Source organism: Camponotus floridanus, unplaced genomic scaffold (assembly GCF_003227725.1).
Source record: "Camponotus floridanus strain SB8 unplaced genomic scaffold, Cflo_v7.5 scaffold79, whole genome shotgun sequence".
In the NCBI taxonomy this organism is placed as follows: domain Eukaryota; kingdom Metazoa; phylum Arthropoda; class Insecta; order Hymenoptera; family Formicidae; genus Camponotus; species Camponotus floridanus.
Window position 1 is genome coordinate 480,392 of NW_020229848.1, and position 27,186 is coordinate 507,577.

The following is a 27,186-nucleotide window of genomic DNA, read 5'->3' on the forward strand; positions in this document are numbered from 1 at the left end:
TTTTCTGATCTGGATGTATGTTTTCCTTTAAGTCTTCGAAAATAGTAACAGTACCGCTTGAATATTAGCTATAATAAATAGACAATTACATTGACTTTAATAATATATAAATAATAATAATGAATACAATCTCTTTATTTATTAATATACATGTGTATAATTATTGGCTATAATATATTATACACACTCTCACATATCATACACAATATATACTCCTCCGAGCTCGCCTCTCTCTCTTTCTCGCGATCCAATATAAAAATCTCTTTCATGGCCAGATATAAATCTTATTGTTAAATGCGCAAGACTAAAAGCGCACCGCGAGAAAGGTCGTCCCCTAAATATTTTATAATTTATATCTCGAAATTTTACGTGGTTTTTTGCAAAATGGTATAAAATTTTTTAGTTCAGTTTAGCGAGATCTACTTATGATTTTACTTTGCACCGAAATACTGGAAACAACCTGTATATGTACGTATCTGCGTATAATAAACACACGTAAATATATAATCAATATCTATGTATTAAATTTGTAACACAGAAAAGTAATACAATATAATATGTAATATAATAATGATAAGTGAATAAATAAGTATATACATTTATAAATATTATTACAATCATTTATGCTGTATTTTTAATTTCTAAACAGTTAATGTTTTAAAGATTTAATTATTCAATTATTGAATAAGGATCGAAAATATTTTGTCTGTTTTTCGATCTCAGACCAGCGTGTTCCTATCTTCAGTTCAACATCAGTAATTGAAATGATTGAACTTTTGAGCTTTTTTTTTACAAATTCCTTTATCTAAAATTAATTATTTTAGTAATTATTATCAATAAATGATTTCGTATTTAATAATTGTACTGTCACAAATACAGAGTATTGTTATAAACCGAATTATAAGAAAATATTATATAAAATATAGAAATTTGATTTATTTAAAATTTACCTCGCCCAACTGTTGCATAAAATACGCATTGTTAATTATAACAATTAATGTTACAATCTCACTGACTTTTCTATAAAAAATAAAACAATACGTTTATAATTAATTCATACAATAAATCTTCACATATATGTGTAGTATATCTTTATTAAATAATATCGTCACCTGTGTCTTATTGTTTCGTAATTACTTAATAAACTTGTAAGCATATATTTAGTATGTCTTTCAATGACAGAAAGAAAAATATTAGCATTTAAGGCATAAGCTCCCTTTACCGGTTCAGGTTGAAGATAAGATTGATTATACCAAGGTTTGAATAAAATTTGTGATAATTTTACTGTAAGCCAGACATTCTAAACTTATATCATTTCCTTTCATGTAATAATTAAAAACGTTATTCCATGTATCACGATCTGCCGTCTTCAAACCATTACAATATGTCCACCTCTTCCATCCAGGTAAAAGTCTACAGAAGATAGTCCAAAAAAGAAATAAAAATCTTTTAACGAAATTGTGTTAATAGTTTCTTTAGTGTTTTATGAATAATTTTTGAAATAAATGATAACTAATTTCTCAAATATATGCAGAATGTAAAAAATATTTCTATAAAAAGTATAAAATATTATGAAAAGAATTACTTGTTTTTTTTAGGATTTGTTAGATGCCATTTCAAATAACGATTAGACTTTCGTTCGCAAGGATCATCCTTCATAATACATTCCCACTTTGCAAGTTCTTGTTTTAAACATTTAGTATAGTCGCTGATGTTACTTTGATACCGAATCCAATAACTTGATCTAAAATTCTTCATAAAATCAAATCTTAGCACGTCCTAAAATTTAATAACAGATATAATGTACGCGCATTCGAACGTTTTTACTAAATAATTTTCTTTCATATTTCTTTAATATTTATGTGACTTCGCATCAATATCATAATAAGTAGATTTACCAATTTCTTATTGGTGTGTGAATTTCTTATTTGTGTATATATTTTATCATCGCGTATGGTTTTATATCATTTAATGTATTTTTAACACATATATCGATATATAATGTGTTTCATAATATTGTGCTAACGTTTGTGTGTATTTATTTTACCATCGCGTATGGATTTTATATCATTTAATGAATTTTTTACACACATATCGATATATAAAGTATTTCATAAAAATGTGCTAACGTTCATGAATGGATAGAACGCAATAAATTGAATAGAAAGATCATTTACCATTCTACAATTTTCGTAATAATTATTAAAATAATAATTAAAAATGTGAATAAGCGGACGTTTTGCGAGACTATATCGTAGGATATACGCAATAGGTGTGCCAGCGCCGAATGTCGCATACTAATGAAAAAACAAGAGTCGAGACACGCACGTTCAAGCTTTACGAGAAACTTTGTGTATATATTTTAATGTGTTCATATTTTTGTATCGAATGATGTATCGATTTTGATATATAATTTTTATTTTTTTAATTAATATTTCCTTAATTTAAATCTGTGACGTATCAAATATAGATTTTAAGTATAATAAACTTTAAATATCAATATTTTTTATAAAACAAGCATTTACAAGTGAATTATTATATATTAAATTATTATGTGTTGTATAATGTAAAAAAAATATGCTAAAATTATATAAGTCAATTTCTCTGCAAAATGTTTGTATACTTTAACATCGTAAACGTTCGAATACGACGAAAGAAAATTAATATAACAAAGATAATTGTGTTATATATTGTATTCTATAATTTTCTAAAACTAATTAATAAATATTAATTACACAATTGATCTACAATTATCATATAAACTAACGTATTATTATTATAGTAAAATAACTTGATGAAATATTCAAAATTTATGTGATTGTATTCAATATAAAGAAAAAATATATAACAAATATGTAACGTAAACGTATTTTGAATTTAAATTTCTGAATTTTGGTATAAAAATAATTAAATATTAATTTACATGTTAATTTTTTTGTTTAACTCTTTACATATATCTATTTTTAAAAGAATTCATTATTATGATATGAAATCGTTGTATTATAAAATAGATAATTGATGTAATGGATACATTTTATAAAAAAATGTTATTAAATATACATATATATATATATATATATATACATATATATATATATATATACATATATATATATATATATATATGTATATATTTATATACCTTAAATTCAGGATAAAAATTTAAGAATGGAAAGATGTTCGACAGAAATTCAAATGCTTTGAGCATAGGATACCATGCTATATAATCTGTTTCCTGTGCCAAATAAGAAGCGAGTTCCCAAAATACGGAGAATTTAAGTTTTTTCTCTATCGCAAAATGAAACGCATCATTGATGATCTGCGCCCGATTGAGAACATGTATATTACTATAATTTTCAGAATTTAAGTATTGTGCAATTTTTCTCCAGTTCATAATATCATAATTGACGCGATAGTATCCTGTTATAAAATAAATTACTTTTGTCAATTATTAAATACTTTGAAATGATATATATTGATTGAACATATTTCGAGATGTTAAAGATATTTTGATATTAAATATATTATTATTATTATTAGAAAAGTTTGTATCTTCCATTTTTATTATTTAACATGAAAATTGTATCAGCAATTCTACAAATTACAGCAAAAAATGAAAATTTCAAATATATTGTCTTATTAAAATTTCAATGTTCTTGCAATATCTTTTGTTATATCTTATATTATATATATGAGTTTTAATACATTTTATGATTATTTTTAATTAAAATTTATGTCATATATTATATCATATATATATGTATATATCTATGGTACATTATATACATATATACATGTATATACATATATATATATATATATATATAATAATTATACAAACATATGTATTTATATATTAAAATATATATACTTGAAATTATATACAACATAATTGTAAATTTATTATCATATAATATATAATATAAATTTAATGTTCAATATATAAATTTAGATGTAAATTTATTTTTTAATATTTACCAGCTTGTTGTAAATTGATAATAATCCATTGATTATTCTCATGAAAGAAAAATTCAATTTTTGAATCTTTTGGTGTTAACCACATATCTGTCCAAGTTATGGTAAAATTGGGATTTGACTCCGTAGCATAAGTAATAGGTATATAACATTGTTTCTCTAATTTGTTGTAAAATTGTACAGTTACAAAATTGTACATTACCGATACAGTTACAAGATAACTAGAATAATTTCGCGTCACCTCCAACACGGAAGGATATTTCTGCACAATCCACGAATTTACCGCATCTTTTATATTAAAATCATACTTAGGATACGATTCATTTAGCTTAGATCTCATAGCGTTCCATAAATGATCGGCAGTTGTTGCTTCAGGCTTACTAAGTCTATAAGATTTAACATTATGATAATTTTAACACTATATTAAAATTGATAAATAAATAATTAAGAAGAAAATCATATATTATAAAATTTATTATCGTATTTTAATCTATAATGTAACTCCTATAGAGAGAGAAATTTATGAACTTTAATATATATAACAAATAATAAAGGTATAAGTCTCGAAATATAAAATTAACAAATTAGCAATAATCGATGTCGATCGTCGATGTTATGATACATTTATTTATTTATTATACAATAAAAAACATGAATAAAAAATAAAAATAAAAAGAAGAAGGAATAGCAAACGTGACTCTATGTTCAGTTTATATTTATTTTAAAAATTATTTCAAAATGGACATTTAATTCTTTGCATCTTTTTAATCTTTTTACGTTAAATTTTAATATTTTCTCCATTATATATTAATTTACATTATCCATTTATCTTGTTTCAACTTTACATAGGCATTGACAAGATAATGAGATACCGAGACATTTAGTATTACTTTGGACGGCATTCTATCTCATTAATTCAGATATGTAACACCTTTGTATATTTTTCCATCACATTTGCGCTGAAGATGACCCAAAAATAGGATTGAAACGTTGCTATTGAAACTAATTTGTTAATTTATATATATATATATATATATATATATATATATATATGTGTGTATGCACAGAATTATTCGTGCATATATGTACTGTATACACGATAGATTCGAGAATTTGATATTTTATTTATATTATATTTATATATTTTTATTTAATATATTATTTACTATAATATATTAATATATATTTATTAACAATTATGTCAACATTGTGTTGTCATTGAATAAATAATAATTTTAATTTTCACATTACAAAGATTTTCTATATTCTATGTTTGTAAAACTAGATTCTCGAAATTATTTAATTTGAATTGTTTGTTATTTAGAAAATATGAATTTCTATTACATATTTATTAAGAAATATTCAAGTTGAAATTCAATCTTGACAAAAATTCATAAATATAAATCTCAGTATAAGTTTGAGATTTCAAATATCTATGTCTTATAAACATTGGGAGAAATACATTATTAATTTTATTATATATTCTTGATTTCCTTTTCCTCTATGATATATATTATTACATTACAATACATTATACTTACTTATTGTTCATATATTCGTCGAATCCCTTTCTAAATGTATAAGGTGGCACTGTTTCTATTAACATGCGCCATATAATGGATCCTATAATGTTTAAAAGAGAAGAAATTTAGTATATTTAAATTGCCTTTTCTGCAATGCGCAATAAAGGTTTCCGAATATATCCGTAATTAATAAAACTAAATATATCATACAAAATTTGGGCAATTACATCAAAGTAAACAGGTATAAAAAATTGTTGAATTCATTTTAACAAAAAAATTTATAATAATAGATAAATAGTAAATGATTAAATATTCAAAATTAAATTAAGAAAATGCTTCGTGATGTAGGGTGGTGGTACGAAATAGCTATAAAGAGTTAAAACTGCAAAGACACAGACCTCTAAGATTGAAAGGTAAATTTAATAGGAAAATCTGTCAAAGCACAAAAATTATTAAATACATTTTAAGAGACAAACGCATGTTTCGATCTACTACAAATCCTTTTCAATGTCATACAAAATTATGAAAATAAACGCTAAGCATGAAACAAAGGAGGTCATGAGGACCTTATTGATGATTACAAATTTAAACGCATAAAGAAACGATCGGAAATACACATAGTAGAAAACGCAAAAATTGAATGAAAGCATAAAAAGCATAAAAAGCTGCAAGAGAGCGCAGCTCACCTCGATATCTTAATGCGCTATAACTGAAATCAGAGAGAGAAGGCGTCTGGAGGTGGCAGCTAGCCAGTGAGCAAAAATCTGTTAGAGAAAGCCACCTCGCTATCAAATTCATTATCTATTACGTGCGTGGACTGATTTAATATTTGAGAGATCTAGTTTTGGATTATAACTGACAATTTTATCTGTACGACTTTTCTATGGACATCTTTAATTTTTTAATTTTTATTCTTTGGACGGATTCATCGAGGGAACTGAGATTCGAGACGCTTTCTCTCTTTGATTTCAGTTATAGCGTATTAAGACTTGATATCGAAGTGAGCTGTGCTCTCTTCCAGCTTTTTATGTTTTTTATTCAATTTTTGTGTTTTCTACTATGTGCATTTCTGACCGTTCCTTTATGCGTTTAAATTTATAACCGTCAATAAGTTCCTCGTGATTTCCTTTGTTTCATGCTTAGCGTTTATTTTTATAATTTTGTATGACATTGAAAAGGATTTGTAGTAGATCGAAACGTGCGTTTGTCTCTCTAAATATATTTAATAATTTTTGTGCTTTGACATATTTTCCTACTAAATTTACTTTTCAACCTTAGTGGTCTGTCTTTGCAGCTTTAACCTTTTATAGCTATTTCGTACTATTACCCTACGTCACGGCCCGAAGCCTTTTCTAATTTAATTTTGTATTATTATTATAAACGGGCCGTTAACACTTCTATTTTTTTGACTAAATATTCGTAAAAATAATAATACAATTAAATAAATAAATTAGACAATTGTAAAGAATCGGATAGAGATAAAGTTTTATGTTTTATTATCTTTTGGTGTCTTAAACGTATACAAAGAAAAATAACGAATATATTAGAATGATACACAATTGCTCATTTTTTATTAATACATTTTACTTATATATTTACATGGAAAAAATATGTGTGTCGCGGCATCGCCACTGGTGTCGCCATAGCATGCTATTTGATATTTGATAATTAATTAAAAGTATAATAATACAGATTTTTCCTAAGTCTCCTTTTGGAGAATGGAGAACAGATACAATTTCTTTAGTTTCTTTAAAAGACAAGCCTCTCAAAATAAATTGAACACTCGTTTTATAGTTTTCATAATTTTTGAACCGTTTCTGAAATGTAGTGAAGGAGAACTTTATGGACACCTTATATATACATGCATGTATATTTCTTCCATGTAAATATAATATCTACATATTAATAAAAGTAATCAACTGTGTGTGTGATTCTATTCAATAATACATTATTTATTTTTCCTCAGTAGTACTGAAATAACGCTTTATTTCGACATTCGAACGCTTGTAGTGATGAAATGGCTTCATCAAACGATACCGCGGTTAATCTTTTGATTTGCCATATAAACTACTTATTTTTAGAGTTTCTGCAAATTTCACCTGACATCAAAATTCAATTTCCATCAGAATCGCACAGGGTCTTTTGTTTATAAATTGATTTTTCCCATTTTATATGAAGTTAACAGTCAGGAATTTGTAATTATTTAATTGTTTAATTATGCAATGTTATACGCATACCTTTGATATGAGAAAGAGAAGAGTGAAAATAATTTTCAGGATAACTATTATATTCTATAGTAGAATTTATAACAACATAAGTATTTAGATAGAGTAATTCATGTTGAACTTGAACTACAAACAAATCCATCATCCGGGAACTTGACAGAGCCTAAAATCAATTCGATATAATCATAACTAATGATAAATAATAAAAAAAATAGTTTACCAAACATTTTAAAAGTAGCATTATTATGTACTATTGTTAAGAATAAAAATTAATAATTTGGAATTTAGCTCAAAAATAAAAAATTAAATCAAATTTGGCATATCAGAGACATAGCGCGGTAGTTGGAGCGCAGGGAAACATCACTTCCTTCTTTTCGAGAGAGGATCAAAAAAAGATCCGAAACATTTGCCTATTAATTTTAATTTTAATTTTAAGTGTTAAGTAAACAAATAATAAAAAAGAAGGAAATGTTTCTTCCCTGCGTTCCGACTATCGCGCTGTGGCTCTGATGTGCCTATTTTGATTTCATTTGTTAAGAATAAAGTTTTTATGTGTGTTTTAGTGTGTAAATATATTTTACTACGATAATTTTAATATATAAACATATATATATATATATATATATATATATATATATAGAGTTCTTATTAAATTTCATTTACTGGATTTCTAGAAATTTAGCAGATTTCGATTTTTATTATTTCATATAATTAAGAAATAAAATAGAATATTTGTATAAATATTTACAATTATGTACAATGTTAAACTGTTAATCATTTGTCTACGTATTCAAATAGCATTAGTAATAAAATAACCTTGTCGATAAGGTATGCTTGATAACATATTTTAAATCCTTCGTTTAACCATGTATGAGACCAGTAAGTTGGTAAGTAAGTTGGTCTGAACACATTTCCAATATATTTTTGTACCATCCCATGTCCAATTAAGCGTGCAATTATCGCTTTATATGCGACAGGATCTAATTCTTCATTATAAGTGATATCTGCTTCTCTAAAAATAATTGTACTTATATGTATGAAATATTTTGGATATTAATATAAATTCTTAAATATATTATAATATGAAAGGTAATTAAAATAGTTAATATATATTTATTCAATTATGTATATCACCGATAAAAAATGAAACCAAAAGTCTGTTCGATTTCCTTTCGTAAATCCGGAATTGCGACATGATTCACTTTGCTCTCAAATAAAACAGAGGAGTCCTCAAATGATGTTTTGTTTCTCAAAATATTCCATTTACGCAAATATACACTAGCGGAAATAATAACAGTTTTCGCAAATTCTAGATGCGGTTCCGATTGTGGTCTGAACCACATGGACGAATGAATTGCTTCATTTTTCGAGAGGATGCTCTGACAAAAACCGGAAACCAGAAATGCTACACTATCTATGGAGATCAAAGGAGTTTTATTAAAAAATGTCCACATCATATTATCGTTCGTCAATTTAGTTTCTCGTATCGGCATATTTGACAAAGCTTCGTATTTTGAATGATGCATTATAGAAATAACAAAAGTTATTCGTAATTCTGGCTTGTCCCAATATGGAAATATTTGCTGTTTTTTCGTTTGATACCAGTTTCTTCGCTGGATACCTGTTGCGATTAACCACCTACCGTATTTTAATGACAAATTTTAGGTAATGTTTAATTTTAGATAATTGTAAGCATAGAATGCGCAAATGTACAATTTGTTTTTAATACTTCATATATTCTTTTACTTACTCTATTTGTTCATCTTTGTTTATGTACGGAATTCCGAAAGATTCCCTTACGACATTAATTGAGATATCATACTCTATATACAAATCGTAATTTCCACGCAACAAGACATCACCGAAATCGAGCACGTAAATATTGTTTTTCATAAAATTTATGTGATTTGTTTCATAAACCGTACCGTTATTTGTCTTTAATGTCGATATTATTATACTCGCTGAATCCGGTACATAAAAACTGATGTATTGTTTCGCATAAAAAATATTTAAAGTGATTATGCATCTGCTACGGAGATAATTATTGAGTAACAGTAACTCCATGTTATAATGTATCGGAAGTATATAATCTGATATATTGCTTAATTTGTTGTTTAATACACTGCGCACGATTTTCGATTTTTCATCGGTTTCCATTCCTTTGATTTTTGATTCTTCACCATCCATAGGACTCGCTATTGCCACTATGGCAAGGTATATTATACTATTACTTAATAATAGTTTTAAGAATGTCATGTTGAATTTACTCGGATATCTATAAAAAATGTTTTTTCATTAAAAACGAAAGCATATACAAAGAGTATGCAATAAAATCGATTTTTGTATGAAAAAACGTTCAAGAGAATTTATTAAACACTTCATAAGAAAATACGATTAATTTAAAAAGAAATTAAAATAATACAGTTTAATAAATAAAGGAATGATTGGAAATAATAAGTATAATAATTATTAAAACGTCATATGAAATATTTTTCTCGGAATTGAATATTAGGAGTCATAAAGGATGTATTTAGATAATTCCAGTAAGACGAGCACAATAAACATAACTCTTATTTGTCTCAATTTAAGTTTCTTTAAGATTTCTCTTAGTGTAATTACATATTTTAATGTATATACATATATATATAATATAAGCATTAAAATGTATGAGAAATGGAGAAGGTATATTCTGAACAACGCGATTTTATATGTGATATAAACTGTATGTTTACTAACTTGTTATTTTCAAGATCGATCTGTTTCTTAAGTAAGAAATGTATTAAAAACATACAAACACTGAATGGAAATCAAATATCATCAAATATTTGGAATTTTGATAATGTAGCGAATTGTATCAAACATTCGAACAAAATTCTAAAAACAATTATGTTAATATTTTTATAATACATCTTTTTGAATAAGACGTTATTTTTTATTATTTGTTGTTTATTCGTTCACTACACATTAAAATTAACATATTCTACTGGTTCTAGACATTTATCATAAAAACTATTTTAAAATTAAACACAGATAATATTATACGTTTTGAAGATAGATAATTTCATAGCTCAGATAATGTGATAATATTTTATATAGCTTAGATAATTTTATAGCATTAATATAAAATTATCTATACAATAATTTTATAATGTCAAAAGAAAATTTAGCTTATAAATTTTACACTTTCTATATGTCAAAATGGTCGAAATATGTTATTACAGTACTAACGTAAATATCTTCATTTCTATTAACTGTAATGTATGCAAAAGATAAAAATAATATTTACAATAAAATGAGTTACTCGATTTGAAAATTTAAGAATAAAGATGCAAAAAATTAAAAAAGAATAAATAAAATGTCTTTTATAAAATAAAAGCGTTACCTGTTATTCCACATAATTTTGTATGCACATTTAAAGAAAGAAAGATAAATATTTTATTATATATTTAATGCCTTATCCTACTATTTGAATTAGCCAGGTTTTATATCAGATTTAAACCACCAAAAGCATTCAATCGCGAACTTTTCACTTCAAGAGACTATCATGAACTGATGGCTCTGTCGGCGTACCTAACAGTATAGAAGGTTATACCTAGTGTTATATAAATACCATCTTGATTATATGTAGCATAGCTTATCTTACATATCGACAGAAGTCAATAAGTATAAACTTGTTTATGTTTTTATCTTATTTTCGTATATTATCGTATGAAACTTTTATTTATAAAGACAATTTTTCTAAGAAATTATTCGCGAGAGAAAATTAATTAAAGAATTATAATCGTACTTACACTTGCATGTATTGGCCGTTCTTTTTTAATTAATATTTCGAAATTTTACGAGGCGATTTTCAAAATGACAGGATTTTTTAGTTGAGTTTAGCGATATTTACTTGTGATTTTACTTTGTTGCGAGATACTGGAAACACCTTATATATGTATGTATCTGAGTAAAATAAACACATGTAAATATATAATCAACATCTATATATTAAATTTACAGAATAATACAGAAGAGTAATGCAATATAATATATAATATAATATAATATTAAAAATATACATAATATGAATTATATTGTAATGTAATATAATATTTTATACAATATTATACAATATAATATTTTTATACAATATATATATTATACAATACAATATTTTTTATATTATATTGTACAATTAATATTATATTGATTAAATACAATTAAACAATTATTAATTCTTATATGACATTAGTGAATTATTAAATATATACAATTATAAATATTATTACAATCATTTATGCTGTACTTTTAATTCCTAAACACATAATGTCTTAAAGATTTAATTATTCAATTGTTAAATACAGATCAAAAATAATTTATCTGTTTTTTAATCTCCTACCGGCGTGTTCCTGTTTTGTATTCAATAATGGGTGGGAATGACTAAATTTTTTAAATCTTTTTTTATAAATTCTTTTATCTAAAATTGATTTTTTGAATAATTATTATCAAAATAAATGATTTCGTATTTAATAATTGCACTGTCGCAAATACAGAGTATCATTATGAACCGAATTATAGAAAAATATTTCATAAAATATAGAAATTTGATTTATTCAAAATTTATCTCGCCCAACTGTCTCTTAGAATGCGCATTGTTAATTATAACAATTAATATTACAATCTCACTGACTTTTCTAGAAAAAATAAAACAATACTTTTATAATTAATTCGTACAATAAATCTTTCATTACATAAATCATCATTACATCTATGTGTACTATATCTTTAAATAAATATCATTAAATAATATCGTCACCTGTGTCTTATTGTTTCATAATTTCTTAATAAACTTATAAGCATATATTTAGCATGCCTTTCAATGACAGAAAAAGAAATATTAGCAGTCGAGACATAAGCTCGCTCTATCGATTCGAATTGAAGATAAGATATATTATAACAAGATAATTAAATAAAATTATAACAAGATAATTAAATAAAATTTCTGATATTTTTGTTTTTAAATAATAGATTATAATTTAAGAATTTTTACTATAAGCCAAACGTTTCAATATTTTATCATTTCCTTTCATGGAATTATTAAAAACTTTATTCCATGTATTACATCTGCCGTCTTCAAACTATTACAGTATGTCCACCTCTTTCATCCCAGCAAAAATCTACAGAAGATATTTCGAAAAAGAAATAAAAATCTTCTGACGCAATTGTGTTCATAGTTTCTTTAGTGTTTTTTAAATAATTTTTTTATATAAGTGACAACTAATTTCTCAAACATATATGCAGAATATAAAAATTATCCTTATAAAAAGAATCGAATATTTTGAATATTATGATAAGAATTAATTGTTTTTTTCAAGATTTGCTGAATGCCATTTCAAATGACTCCTAAATTTTACTTCGCAAAAATTTTCATTTATAATACATTTCCACTTTGCAAGTTCTTGTTTTAAACATTTAGTATAGTGGTTGATGTTACTTTCGTCATACATATTTCAATAACTAAATCTAAAGTTCTGCATAAAATCAAACCTTAGCACGCCCTAAAATTTAATATTTATCCTTTTTATTATTATTCTTCTTCTTCTTCTATTATTAATAATTCATTATTATTATTTTCATTTAAGGGTCTCGGTATCGCATTGCAACTTAATGAGTCGGGGTTCGCGTTTGCTCGTCCGGCCTTATGTATTAGTCTTGAAATCGTTTACGTTAAACAACCATATTAGAAGTTTGTGATCGGTCAGAATTTTAAATTTTGTTCCATATACGTATGGTCTAAAATGTTTTACGTCTCATATGTTTATCTCATGCTCTACCGTCGCGGTGTATGTCAGTAACTCTCCTTCTAAATGAAATATATCGTTGAATTCTTCGCAGATTTTTAAGAGTGTCTGCCCCTCTTCTTTATTTAAGTGTTTTGAGTTCGCAATAGTTATCTAATACGCTGGACTCGCGGAGTGCTGGTTTTAATCTTTGTCCTTGATTTTATTGTATTTATTTCGGTTATGCTAATTTTGTCTTCCATGTCCTCTAATGTGACGATGGGGGTTGTTAACTCAATGGATTCATCGGTCATATTTATTACGCTCACAGGACATGAAAAATTTTTTGGTTCTACTAGACAGCTTCCAATATAAACTCCTGGTGTGGTTTCTTCTGTTCGGACTATCCCTATCTGATTTCGATTATTTACAGCTTTTATTATTATCTCATTACGCGGATTTAAAATTATTTTATTGCATGGATGAAATTTTAATGCTGTCTTTTATTTTTATTTCCTTAATTTCATAATCGCATTTAACTGTTTGTTTTTTAAGGAAGCCTAGTCCTAAAACTCCTTCGTGTTCTATGGCGATATCGTCTTTTACGTAAAATGCATGTTTAATTTTGTGTTTATTAATTTTTATCGTAGCGTACATTTTGCCTAATGTATATATTTTATGTTCGCTTATTCCTATAAGTGCTATCTTCTTCTCATATATGAATGTGTCGTCCTTTAAATGTCTTAATTTTATTAAGCAAATTGTTGATTCAAAATCGTATATCACGTTTATATTTTCTCCTTTTACTTCGCGAATTGATAATGTAACTTGTAGTAATTCGTCCTTCGATGGTGCATGCATAGTTTTAACATGCGTTACGCGATACTCTAGGGCAGGTCGCGATTGTTTTTTCGTTTTTTCTTCCTGCTCCTCTTCGCTATTGCTTGTAGAGTTGGCGCTCTTTTTCCGCTGTCGATGCGAAGTCTTTTGTTCACGCATATTATCTTTATAATTATTTCTATTAATTTGTTTATTATTTTTAATATTAATTTTGGGTCGTCCATTTAAATTCCAGCATACATCGCGGCTGCCTCCTTTTTATATTATTCGAAAAATTTATTTACAATATTTATTTGCGTAGATTTTTCCGGTTTTGGTAGTGTATATTTATTATTGCTAACGGCAATCGCGTCCGTAGTGTCCAGATTTTCCGCATTTATAACATTGCACTGAGAAAAATCGTTTGATTGTACCAACAAGACGTATATGATTGAAGGCATTTTGGTCAAACAAGAATTTCTAGTTATTATGATAAAACTCGATTTTTTTATAACTAGAAAGTTTAATAGATTTTACTATAAGGATTTTTTTAGTATTTTCTGGTTGGATCTATAAAATTACTTGTTACATTAATTTCTTTGCTTGCCACTAGCTTAACTTAACTCGTATTCAATTTTGCCATGAAATGTATATAAAGAACTAATATTAACATTAAATCCAGAGTATATTTTTTTTCTCTTACGAGCAGTAGTGCCAGAAAGAGCACGCTAGCTCTCTGATTGCATGTGTTAGAGCTACATCCCCTTCCTGCATCACTGATTATCAGTTTAATTTCTAACAAACTGAATTTAGAATAATTTATTCAATAATCTAGATTGAATTTATTCAATAATCTTGTTGGAATTCAGAATATTAAACAGATTTTTGAGATTAGATGGAAAAAATTTTAGACAACTTGGTGCTTGCGAGTTTACTATTAACCAGAAAATTTAATAAATTTAACAAGAAGAAATTAATCAGATTTATCTGATATTTCCTACAAAAATTCTGGTTCGTCCATTTTCCAACAGACATACTGGTTGAATCTACCATAATTCTAATTAATGCAACCAGACTTTTTTGTCAGTATTTATGTTTGTATCTCGAATTGATTGCGTATGTTTAGCGTCGAATTTATTTTTATTAGGGAAGTCGGGTGCTTGTGTGACAGACGGTCCGATAAACTTCTCTTTCGCGCTCGCGTTATTTATCGCTTCTTGGAGCGTAGCATATCGTTGTGATCGCACGAGAATTTTTAATTCATCGCGTAATTCGATTTGAAAGTTTATTAGAGCTTGTTTCTTAAATTGTTTTTTGTATCACTTGTTTGAATAAAGGAGGTCGTTCTTCTCCTCCCACCATAGATTCATATAGTTTCATATAGTTTCATATAGTTTCATATAGTAGCTAGTGTATCGACACGTTGCCCGAATGCATGTGCGGTTTGACTTGATTTTTGTTTTAGCCAGTTAAACTCTATTTGCAAATGAATTGTGCTTTGTTTTGCTTGATAGCACGTTTCAAGTTGTTGTTTTAAATCTTCGAACGTTTGTATATTTCGCGTTCTCGAAATCTTGCATGGCTTTATCTTTTAATTTAGTATATAAAATTGCTAAAAAATGAAGTTAAATAATGTTGTAGTCTTTCGGACTATAACATATATTTTGATTATATTTCATTTAGAGATGTTATTAACTTCAAATATTTTTTAAATAATTCCAAAAAAAATTATATTTAATTATATATAAATTATTAATTATTTTTCTATAATATCTGTTTTATAATTTTCTGTAATATCTGTGTAATATCTTACTATGTAAGAACTATAACAAATGTAAATTATCTACCATTATCGTATCAATATATCTTATCAGTATCATATTACACAAAATATTACAGCAATATAATTATTATTCTTGTAATAATGCAACAACATTGGAATATTGTCGCAATATTGCTGCAATGTTCTGTGCTGTATGGAATATTATCTTATCAAGCTATTATCTTATCAATGTGTCAAACTTACATCATTATTATTATTAATTTTAAGGTTCAAGATTTGCTTATATGCAAGGTTGAACTTGTAAGTCTTCTGTCAAAATTCAAATTCAAACTTGATCCGGGAATTACGATCCGGTTAACTTACGATTCGAATAGCCTTACCCTTACTCCCAAAAGAAGTATGTATCTTACTATAAAGCCGCGATAAAAAAAATAATAAATAAGCATTTTGGATATATTTAAATTTACTTATCCAAAAATATTATATATATATATGCAACAACATTTTCAAATAACAAAAATTTATAATAGTGTATTATATATGTTTCTTCGCTTGCCGCTAGGCGACGACAAATTCAACTAACTCGTATTTAAATTTTCATCATAAAATGGGTAAAAAGAAAGTCTTCAAAGGATTGATAAAGAACTAACATAAGATTTAAAGTATATCTGTTTTCTTTTATTTAATTTTTGATGAAACTGACTTGATTTAAAGTAATTTGTTTAATGATCTGGATCCCTTATTGGAATTCGGAATATTAAATAGATTATTTCAAACTAGACGTGTAAATAGTCCATTTAGTGCGTGTATTAAAGTATTTTTATTGCCGAGTGTATGTAAGATCGAGAGTCGTATATAAATTATCGAGATAAATAAGAAAAATTTAATAAAAAACTGTTTCATAAACAGATTAATAAATTATCCCTTTCTTTATCCGTTATAAATATTAACATTTACCTTACTGCCAAATAAAATATGTTGGGTATATTGCGCCCTTCATCCGGTGAGCGTGAATCATACATGACTGCATCGACTGCATCACCCGAATCGGAATGCAACTCAGAACAATAGAATCACGACGTGGCACGATGATGCACATGACACGACCTTGCATACGGCACCACAGTAAGAAGAAGCTTTAAAATGCCGACCGAGAAACGGATCGTCGGAGAAGCATAGGTGTGACCGACGTGTACGGAGCTCAACGTAGTGCTCGAATCTTCTACTACTTCGGACTGTTCGTGGAATCGAGACATAGTATCAAGACACAACGACGTTAAACATTATTCGTGAACTAACGAACAAACACAACAATTTGCACTCCGAAACACAACAAAATCACAACAATTGGCGCTGCGGCTTATTGAACCTGCATGAAAATGGACCGACTACTTCAAGCGCTAGCAGAAACTGCGCTAAGCCAGGAGCAGACATTACGTCAGATCGGTGAGTCACAAAAGAAAATGACGGAGATACTATCACATCGAATATCGGGAACAGACGATACTGCAAAGTCGTCGCAATTCGCAAATCTGGCTACACGGCTCGGTAAATTCGTTCATGACCCTGCAAGGGGTAAAACTTTCACGTTATGGTTTGAACGACATAGAAGCACTTTCGCGGAAGGAGCGAAGGGTTTAACCGATACGGAGGGAAAAGAGCTACTTCTTAATGCTCTCGGGGATGACGAGTATCAACAATTACTCAGTCGTTTATCGCCGAACAAACCGCAAGAGATGTCTCTTGCAGATCTCGTGCAACATCTTCGAAAACAATTCCATGACAATAAAAAGCTATTTCAACGTCGTTTTGAAGTTCTCAATTTTCGTGCTTCCCCGCCAGCAACGGCTATAGAAATACTTGACAAAGTAAATGTTCTGGAAGATGCCTTTGAACTCGATAATTTCAATATCGACCAGCTCAAAATTCTACTAACGGCTCTCGCCCTAAGCGACCACACCTACTACACGGAGCGAACAGTCCTCCTCAAGGTTGCATCAGAAAAAGAAAACTGCACATTTCAAGATATTAGAGAAATCTGCTACGTACATGCGAATCGCACGGCTGACGTCATGCGCGTTGAAGGATAGCGCTTCTCCGAAATCAACGCGGTCAGCCAATCTACGAAGAATTCACCTAAAAAGAAAGGTAAATATTACGAAAAGAAAACAAATCCTACTACACTACATTACGAGAAAAAGAGAAATTCTACTACATTATCGCCATGCTATGGCTGCGGTTCCACGAAACACAAACGGGATGCATGTCCGTTTAAGAATGCAGCATGCAGAATCTGCAAGAAAACGGGACACATTGCTAGAGTTTGCTTATCGAAGCAACGAAATAAAATAAATACTGTCACATTACAAGGTGTTCTAGGCACAGGACATCGGTATCGCAAATTCGCGCATATTACTATTAATAACAAGCCATTGAAAATGCAGCTGGATACAGGAGCGGATGTCACTACGATCGGGAGAGAAACTTAGACACGAATCGGTAGTCCAAAACTACAACCTCTTATTACTTCATGTATGAATGTTTCAGGACATCCAATGCATACCATAGGATTGTTTAACGTCTCACTTGGCTACAAAGACTGTATAATAAAAGCACAAGTCATCGTACTTGATCGTCCAGAAACTGCACTACTTAGCTCTCAAGCAATAGATGAGCTTGGCTTAATTACCTACGATACAGGAGTCGTCGGAAATCTGCAAACGATGAATACGATTACGGTAAATTCATTTCATAAACAATTCACAGAACTTTTTAGTAGTTCCACAGGAGAATGTACCAAGATGACAGTTCATTTACGGCTTAAACCAGATGCGAAACCGAAACATATTCCACGACGTCCGATCACACTTGCATTGGAAGAACCAGTCAATGAACTGGATAGACTCGTTAAAAATGGAATTTTAACGCCAATCGACTTTTCGGAATGGGCGGCGCCCATAGTAGTTGCACGCAAAGCAAATGGGAAAATACGTATTTGTGCAGACTACTCTACAGGATTAAATGACGCACTTGACGCGGAGGATTATCCAATCCCAGGGATAGAGGAACTTATGGCAAAACTTCAGAGGAAGTTCTATCTTCTCACAACTAGATTTATCTGATGCTTACTTCCATCTAAGACTGGATGAGGAAAGAGGCTAACTACAATAAATACTCATCGAGGTTTATTTGCTTACAATCGGTTGGTTTTTGGGTTAAAACCAGCTCCTGCAATTTTCCAACGTACGCTGGAACAGGCACTTACAGATATTCTAGGCGTACTTGTCTATCTTGATGATATTCTGATTTATGGTCAGGAACGCACAGAGCACGATACGCGTTTACACGCCGTGCTAAACCGCTTGCAAGAATGGGGTTTTCGACTCCAAAAGGAAAAATGTAAATTTCATACTTCAATAGTTAAATACCTTGGATTTATTGTTTCAGCTAAAGGTATTGAGCCTGACTCAGCACGTCTTCGACCTATTCAAACAATGCGAGCTCCGACGAATACAAAAGAGATATACTCGTTTTTAGGTCTGATTAATTACTACGGGAAATTTGCACCAAATTTGCATCGACTCAAAGCATCATTCGAAGCTTTGATCAAGAAAGATATATCCTTCGTGTGGATAGCAAAAATGAAGAAAACGTTTGAGGATATTAAAAATATTCTTACTGGACCACTTCTACTAGCGCATTACGATCCCAGACAAACTCTGATCGTTGCAGCAGACGCTAGTTCGATCGGAATTGGTGGCGTCTTGTTACAGCGCGCCCCAGATGGCCAGGTAAAAGCAGTTTTTCAGATCTGTCAAAAGCAGTGACAAAGACTCAACAGAATTACAGTCAAATCGAAAAAGAAGCTTTAGCATTAGTCACTGCTGTTGAACGTTTTCGAAAATTCGTATATGGTCGTCACTTTGTGCTACAAACGGACCATCGTCCATTTCTGTTTAAAACGTCGAATACAAAAGGTTTAGATACACGTACAGCAAATCGTTTGAAACGATGGGCTCTTCGACTAATCGGGTACGACTTTGACATAGAATATGTCAACTCCGAAAAATTTGGTCAAATAGACGCTCTTTCAAGGTTAATACAGTTTGTAAAACAAGACGTAATAGACGCCAACCTCAAAGAAGTTGTAGCTGAGCTACAAGAAACAGATACAGAGCTACAACAGATTGTCAACGAATCAGTACAGTTTTTACCTTCAACGGCTCGACAAGAGCTCCAAAGTGCAACATTCAGCGATGGAATTCTCGCTGAAGTTATAGATCGTCTACAAAACGGATGGCTTAAATCGGACGTAACTGACAAGGAGTTAATGTCATATTATCGTCGTCGCGATTACTTAGCCATAGTTGATAATACATTAGTTCTAGATGAGAAACTAATAATTCCTAAACATCTACAATCTACTGTACTGAAATAACTACACATTGCACATCCAGGTATCCGCCGGATGATACAGCTTGCTCGACATTATTTCTATTGGCCGGCGATGCATGATGACATCGAGAGATACGTAAAAGAATGTAATCATTGCGATCGCACAGCAAGCAACCCAGTAAAAGAACTATTACATCCATGGCCAAATCCAGAGAAATCATGGTCACGCCTTCACATTGATTTCGCAGGCTCGATACATGGACAATGGGTACTCGTCATTGTCGACAGCTACTCCAAATTCGTAGAAGCAAGATGGTTCTCAACAATAACATCGGCAGCAACATGTCGATATCTGCGAAGACTCTTTAGTCAATATAGATCTCCTGAAGTACTAGTTTTAGATAACGATACTTAATTCACTTCAGTAGAATTTGCGCAATTGTGAGCCGAATTTCGAATTCTTTACCTGCGTATCCCTCCTGGGCATCCACAATCAAATGGTCAAGCCGAGAGAATGGTCAGAACATTGAAAAGTTCTATCGACACAAGTCAAAGTTCACAGTTAGAAACGGAATTAAACAAGTTTGTTTACGAATACAACTACACACCCAGTAATGCGGTATCATAAGTCTCCGGCAAAAATATTCTTTGGACGTAAGCTTAGAACTCCATTAGATATTTTTACTGCAACCGAAAAACCTAATCTAAATCTTACTTCTCAGCAGAAACAAATGAAACAGCAATTCGATGCTCATCACGGCGCAAGGCCACGTTCATTTGTTATAGGTCAATCGGTACTAATTCAACTCTCCAATGGACAGCGTATTCCTGGTAAAATTGTTAGGCTAATAAGGAAAGCACTCGCTCGCGTCAGCTTTGAAGGAGGATTCATTACTAGACATTTCAATCAAATATGGAATCGTCCAAAGAGACAGGAAAAGAAATCCAATATGATTAGCGAAGATCTACTACCCTCCGGAAAAGAATCAGCATGGATTCAACTAGATCCAATACTTCACACTTCGCTAGGAGAAAGAGAGGAGGCAGAACCTTTCAACAACGGGACCACACAACTTCCAGTAGCATCTGCTCGTCGTTCTGAAAATCCCTCCGGGGCCACACAACTTCCAGTAGCAGCGGCTCGTTGTTCTGAGCGTCTTTCGCATCAAATTCGACCAGATTACAAGGCATTGGGAGGAACTCGCCCCTATCGAGGACAGCATTCTTAAGCAAGGGAAGAATGTTGGGTATATTGCGCCCTTTATTCGGTGAATCATACATGAATCATACGTGAATCATACATGACTGCATCGACTGCATTATCCGGATCGGAATGCAACTCAGAACAATAGAATCACGACGTGGCACGATGATACACATGACACGACCTTGCATACGGCACCACAGTAAGAAGAAGCTTTAAAAGGCCGACCGAGAGACGGATCGTCGGAGAAGTATAGGTGTGACCGACGTGTACGGAGCTCAACGTAGTGCTCGAATCTTCTACTACTTCGGACTGTTCGCGGAATCGAGATATCAAGACACAACGACGTTAAACATTATTCGTGAACTAACGGACAAACACAACAATTTGCACTCCGAAACACAACAAATACACAACAAAATATATTTGGTGTAAACATATTTTAATAGTTATTTTAACATTTTTGTTTTCTTATATTATGAAATATGTTAAAAAGTCATATAAAAATTTCATATTTTATATATCATTATTATTTTATTTGCAGCTATTATTTTTTATCTCAATTTATTTTATTCATCATTGATTGGCAACTTTTAAATAATTTGAAAGCAATTAAGCATATGACTTCTGATTTTCTTTATACCGAAATGAGAAATTCATTGTTACTGTATGTCCGTAACAATTAGTCTACTGCTTTTCCAATAAAAGATTCTAAATAACAAATTCTATCTAATTAAACAAATTATTTAAAATTGAGAGGATAGATAGGAAACTGTTACATTTATTATTTAAAGCGAAATGTCAAAATTTAATGTTTTTATAAATTAAATTTCGAATTTTAGGCATTGAATATGATTTTCTTATTACTTGCTTTAGTATATTTAGTCTCATTATTAATATCATATTCCTGAAAGTGCTAGGGAACAAAAAACGAAAATGCTCCATACAGTAAAAATTTATTCCTATAGCTTACAATCTTACATTTCTGGAGAGATTTCGTAACTTATATAATGAAATTTATTGACAAATTCAAATGTTTTCCCACATTTCTGTTTAAGAATATAAGTAATGCAGCTATGTTTGTGCAGAAAACATGAAAAGATAGAATTCTATTTATCATTCATAAATTTGATTTAACATCTATATTGGCATTTATGCCACCCAAATTTTAAACATTAATGTCTATATGTTATTAATAATGAGCTCTCTTGTATGCGATACGATTATTTCAATCTCTTTATTATTTTTGTTCTTCATTGTTTCAATGCAGTGCAATGACTTCGAAAATGTAATAGCGTTTGTGAAAAATATATAACGGGTGAGGACTTCGATATACTGGATGTATGTTAAAAAGTTCCCACTAAGCAAATAGCGTTATTCCTGATTAAAAACCGAGTCGAAAAGTCCTGAACCATTTTTTTCCATAATGCTTAATAAAGCAGTAATTAATAAGTAAAGTCGCGCCAATAAAAAGACAAACTTCCTCGTTATCAACATATTTGAAGATTTGGATAAGCAAAAAAATAAACTGTTTTGTATTAATTTTTAGACAATTCATCTTTTCAGAAATCTTTTTAATACTTATATCTGATTAATTATTTAATGAATCTTGGAAAAAATTGGTTCAGGACTTTTCGACTCGGTTTTTAATCAGGAATAACGCTATTTGCTTAGTGGGAGTTTCTTAAGATACACTCTGTATATCGAAGTCCTTGCCCATTATATATTTTTCACAAACGCTATTACATTTTTCAAGTCATTGCACTGCATTGAAACACAATGAAAAACAAAAGTAATTTGCAATTAACAATTCCATATTTTTTTTTCTTAAAAGTATGTAATCTATGTATTTTCTTTACACCAATTGATTCCTCTCATTATTTTGCACATAAAAGTATAAAGGTAAGATAATCGAAAAATGAATAATTTAAAAGATATTTTAAGATTTATGTAAAATTAAGAAATGATTTCAAGCCTCATAACTCGAATAGTACTTCATAGAAAAATAATTTATTATAGTGTTTTGGAAAGCTCTCGAGATAAGTTATAAGAATATGCAATGAAAAATAGGGGATAACCCCCTATTTTTCTGTTTAAAAAAATGCACTTCCGGTCTGAATCGCCTATTTCCGGCCAGAAGATGAAAATATCACCATTCGATAGAGCGCACCCGATTTATAAAAAAAATGTTTTTACTTTTTTGAAATAACCACTTCTCTAGTTTTTAAATGGGTGGTACGGGTGGTCTGAAACACCCTGTATATATGTATATATATATATATATATATATACAGGGTGCCACTTAATTGGCGCCCACTATTTATATAGCGATATTCCTCATGGAAAACTCCTGTCGAAAAGTCTTAAACCATTTTTTCTATAATGAAAAAAATTGTAAATTTTAAATTTTAATTCATAGTTCTTCAACTTTAGCTAATATTCACATCGGTCACTTTATATGAATCACCCTCTATATATATATATATATATATATATATATATATATATAGTATATATATATACACAAGGTATTTCATAAGTGATGGGCAAAATTTCAGGAATAAATTCCTTATACTTAGAGAAGAAAAAAAGTTAATCAATACAGGTCCGGAAATGATTAGCTTTGAGTTATTAAGATTTTGAACAATTAGAGGAAATGTTCAATATGTCCATCTCCTATCACAATACAAGTCTCAACGCATTGAATCCCGAACACGCCCGAACTTGAAAGACATTGTTGATGTCTGTAAAAGGACTTCTAAGACGAGAAATGAAACAAAATTTTGTATTACAAAAATTTTAATAACTCAAGAACTAATAATTTCTGGATCTATGTTGATTAACTTTTTTTCTTCTCTAAGCATGAGAAATCAATTCCTAAAATTTTGCTCACTTATAAAACACCCTGTATGTGTGTGTGCGTGCGTGCGTGTGTGTGTATATGTGTAAAGTACTTTTCTTGTGATAACATAATAATAATTTAAAAACACATGTATAAAAAATATGTAAAAACGAATATATAAAAAGAACAATAAACAAAAAAGAAAAATTAAAAAATAATAATTTTTCTGCAGACATTTAAATAATTAAATAATAAATATTACTTATAAGCTTCTCTAGTATATATCTTTAGTTGTTACCAATTTTGCTGATATTTAGTAAGCAACGAATAATTACAATAAAAAATTAAGAAATTTTTTCATTTTTAGTTTTAAGGCACATGAAATTTTCAAGTCCAGAGGGATTGAAATTTTTTCTATTACGGCGTTTTGATTACAGTTCCGTTTGCACCCCGAAGAGTTCTCTCGATAAGAATTAAGACCCGAAGCCGTAGAGTGAAAAAGTTCTGGCCACTTTTAGTTACTCGCTCTTAAAATTTTAAAGTCCTGGGGAGTTGGAATTTTTTTCCGAATTTCGGCGTTCTAATTATAGTTCCGTTTGCACCCAGAAGAGTTTTCTCGATAAGAATTAAGGTTCGAGGCCGTAGAGTGAATGACGTAAAAGTATTTTAAAATATTTAGCGGTCGGAACTATTGTTAAAACCTATCTATTAAAACCTAACTATTTCTAAAACCCATCAGGAACTATAGAACTATTTGGGGTACAAATAGAACTCCTAATAAATCTTTCGATTTTTGAATGTGAGATGCTAACTTCACACCGGCGATTATTCTATTAATTTTCTCTCTCTTTTTCTCACTCTCTTGATGCATTATGTCATCGCATTCCATTGCTTTGTCGAGATGGAAATTGCCACACGTGTGAAAAGTGCATGGCTTGTTTTCGTTTTCTTTTATTTGCTGATGCTAGCATAAACCTCGCGCGTGTACATAAATACCATGATCCGCAATCTCTTGCTCCTTTTTGATCTATCGTTTGTTAAAGAGGAACATTTCAATGTGCGAATTGAGGGAGCTTAAATCCGAAAGACCTTGCATAACGAAGGAAGGAATTTAATAACTTACAAATACCTTTCGATCTCTATTTCCTCAGGCAGTACTTGGCAACACCTTTCTTCCGTTTCTCCGCACGTGCCACTCACAACACGTGTCAACTAAAGACGTGAAAATCCTCCATCTCGCTCCTGCATATGTAACCTTCGCAAAACAAATACTCTTCCTCGCGATACATAAATAATGCTCTTACAGATAAAAAACGATTTTAATTCTTGAAAAAAGACCAGTAATTTTAATGGCAGTGTTATTTAATGTAACAGCTGTTTTGCATTATGCACATTCACTGGGATTAATTAATTATTATGATAATTTTGCGAGATATTTTTGCAAAAAATTTCGATATGCAGAGAGTTTAATTTTTATAAATTATGTATTAAATCTATAAATTTACATAATATAAATTATAGTCATATTTTACGAAGGTTATATGTATACATCAATTATCATTTTTTTACATAATAATTTTCTTTGACAGAGATTGAGTTATTTTTTATCTAAATTTATTTTCTCTAATTATAATTTCGAACTCTCTTTTAAATGAAAACATCGATTGTACGTAAATTCTCTAGAAATTCGCGTTACGCTAGCACGTGCGTATTCTGTATTGAAGCCACATATATATCCATTTTCATTAGTCTTCTCCTTTGTTAACATGCATATTATGTATCGCAAACTTGCGACATAATGTGTTAGAAAACGCACAGAATTTACGGCACGTGACGTTTTTCCTCACGCGTAGCAATTGGTCACGTTTTCCCTTAAGGTTCAGTTGATGCGATCGCGTTAAATGTAATGAGAAAGCCACTGTAAAGTCATAAAAGAACTATGTATTGTTAAAATTTAGAGAAAGAGATAACGCCTTTACTTAATTTACTTTAGGCAATACATACACACAAACACTTACGTGTATATATATATATATATATATATATATATATATATATTTTTTTTTTTAATTTAATTATAGATGTATATAATGCAAAAAAAATGTCCAATCCAAAACTATTATCTAAAAAATATAAAATAAATTTTAACACTCATCGATTGATGCGCAGATTCAGAGTGGTCTACTACGGAATTGTTGATCTGTAAAATGTGTGCAAATATAAACTTCAAGTTATATAGCAGCGTCTTTCTAGAGTAATTAATATTTCCAAAAAATTGCTATTGTCCTTCAAACTCAAATACTTAATAAAATTATTTAATTTCCCCCAAAAAAATCAATCTACATAATTGTTATTTAAAAAATATAAAATAAATTTTAACACTTACCGATTGATGCGCAGATTCAGAGTTGTCCACTACAGAGTTATTGATCTGTAAAATGCAAATATAAAATTCAAGTTATATATAGCAGCGCCTTTCTAGAGTAATTAATATTTCCAAAAATTGCTATTGTCCTTCAAACTCAAATATTTAATAAAATTATTTAATTTCCCAAAAAAATTTCAATCCACAAAATTGTTATTTGAAAAATATAAAATAAATTTTAACACTTACCGATTGATGCGCAGATTCAGAGTTGTCCACTACAGAGTTATTGA

The 27,186-nt window shown here is 29.4% G+C and overlaps 4 protein-coding genes and 1 long non-coding RNA gene across 5 annotated transcripts; 3 read left to right on the forward strand and 2 right to left on the reverse strand.

The window, feature by feature from the left end:
* Positions 1-634: 634 nt before the first annotated feature.
* Positions 635-1,278, reverse strand: LOC112639620. Its single transcript, XR_003123589.1, has 3 exons — positions 1,113-1,278; positions 951-1,020; positions 635-805 (listed from the first exon to the last, which is right to left on the reverse strand). It is a non-coding gene; the product is annotated as an uncharacterized LOC112639620 (long non-coding RNA).
* A 5-nt stretch (positions 1,279-1,283) lies between these two features.
* LOC112639608 (aminopeptidase N-like) lies at positions 1,284-11,272 on the reverse strand (the record flags this gene model as incomplete). Its single annotated transcript, XM_025414165.1, has 10 exons — positions 11,106-11,272; positions 9,474-9,998; positions 8,858-9,361; positions 8,540-8,735; positions 7,736-7,886; positions 5,517-5,598; positions 3,979-4,361; positions 3,143-3,420; positions 1,586-1,779; positions 1,284-1,413 (listed from the first exon to the last, which is right to left on the reverse strand). Coding segments are annotated over exons 1-10 (2,457 nt in total), but the record flags the coding sequence as incomplete, so codon positions are not given.
* A 6,194-nt stretch (positions 11,273-17,466) lies between these two features.
* On the forward strand, positions 17,467-18,177 carry LOC105255411. The gene has a single exon (XM_011264680.2). The coding sequence runs from the start codon at positions 17,467-17,469 to the stop codon at positions 18,175-18,177; it is 711 nt and encodes a 236-aa protein (XP_011262982.2).
* A 2,417-nt stretch (positions 18,178-20,594) lies between these two features.
* LOC112639609 (uncharacterized protein K02A2.6-like) lies at positions 20,595-20,897 on the forward strand. Its single transcript, XM_025414166.1, has one exon. The coding sequence runs from the start codon at positions 20,595-20,597 to the stop codon at positions 20,895-20,897; it is 303 nt and encodes a 100-aa protein (XP_025269951.1).
* A 199-nt stretch (positions 20,898-21,096) lies between these two features.
* Positions 21,097-21,711, forward strand: LOC112639610. Its single transcript, XM_025414167.1, has one exon. It carries the CDS (start codon positions 21,097-21,099, stop codon positions 21,709-21,711), a length of 615 nt encoding a protein of 204 aa, XP_025269952.1.
* Positions 21,712-27,186: the final 5,475 nt, after the last annotated feature.

Bases quoted from the DNA above. Each gene is read 5' to 3' on its own strand.
- LOC112639609 (XM_025414166.1), top strand. From the start codon at position 20,595: ATGCATGATGACATCGAGAGATACGTAAAAGAATGTAATCATTGCGAT.
- LOC105255411 (XM_011264680.2), top strand. From the start codon at position 17,467: ATGGACCGACTACTTCAAGCGCTAGCAGAAACTGCGCTAAGCCAGGAG.
- LOC112639610 (XM_025414167.1), top strand. From the start codon at position 21,097: ATGCGGTATCATAAGTCTCCGGCAAAAATATTCTTTGGACGTAAGCTT.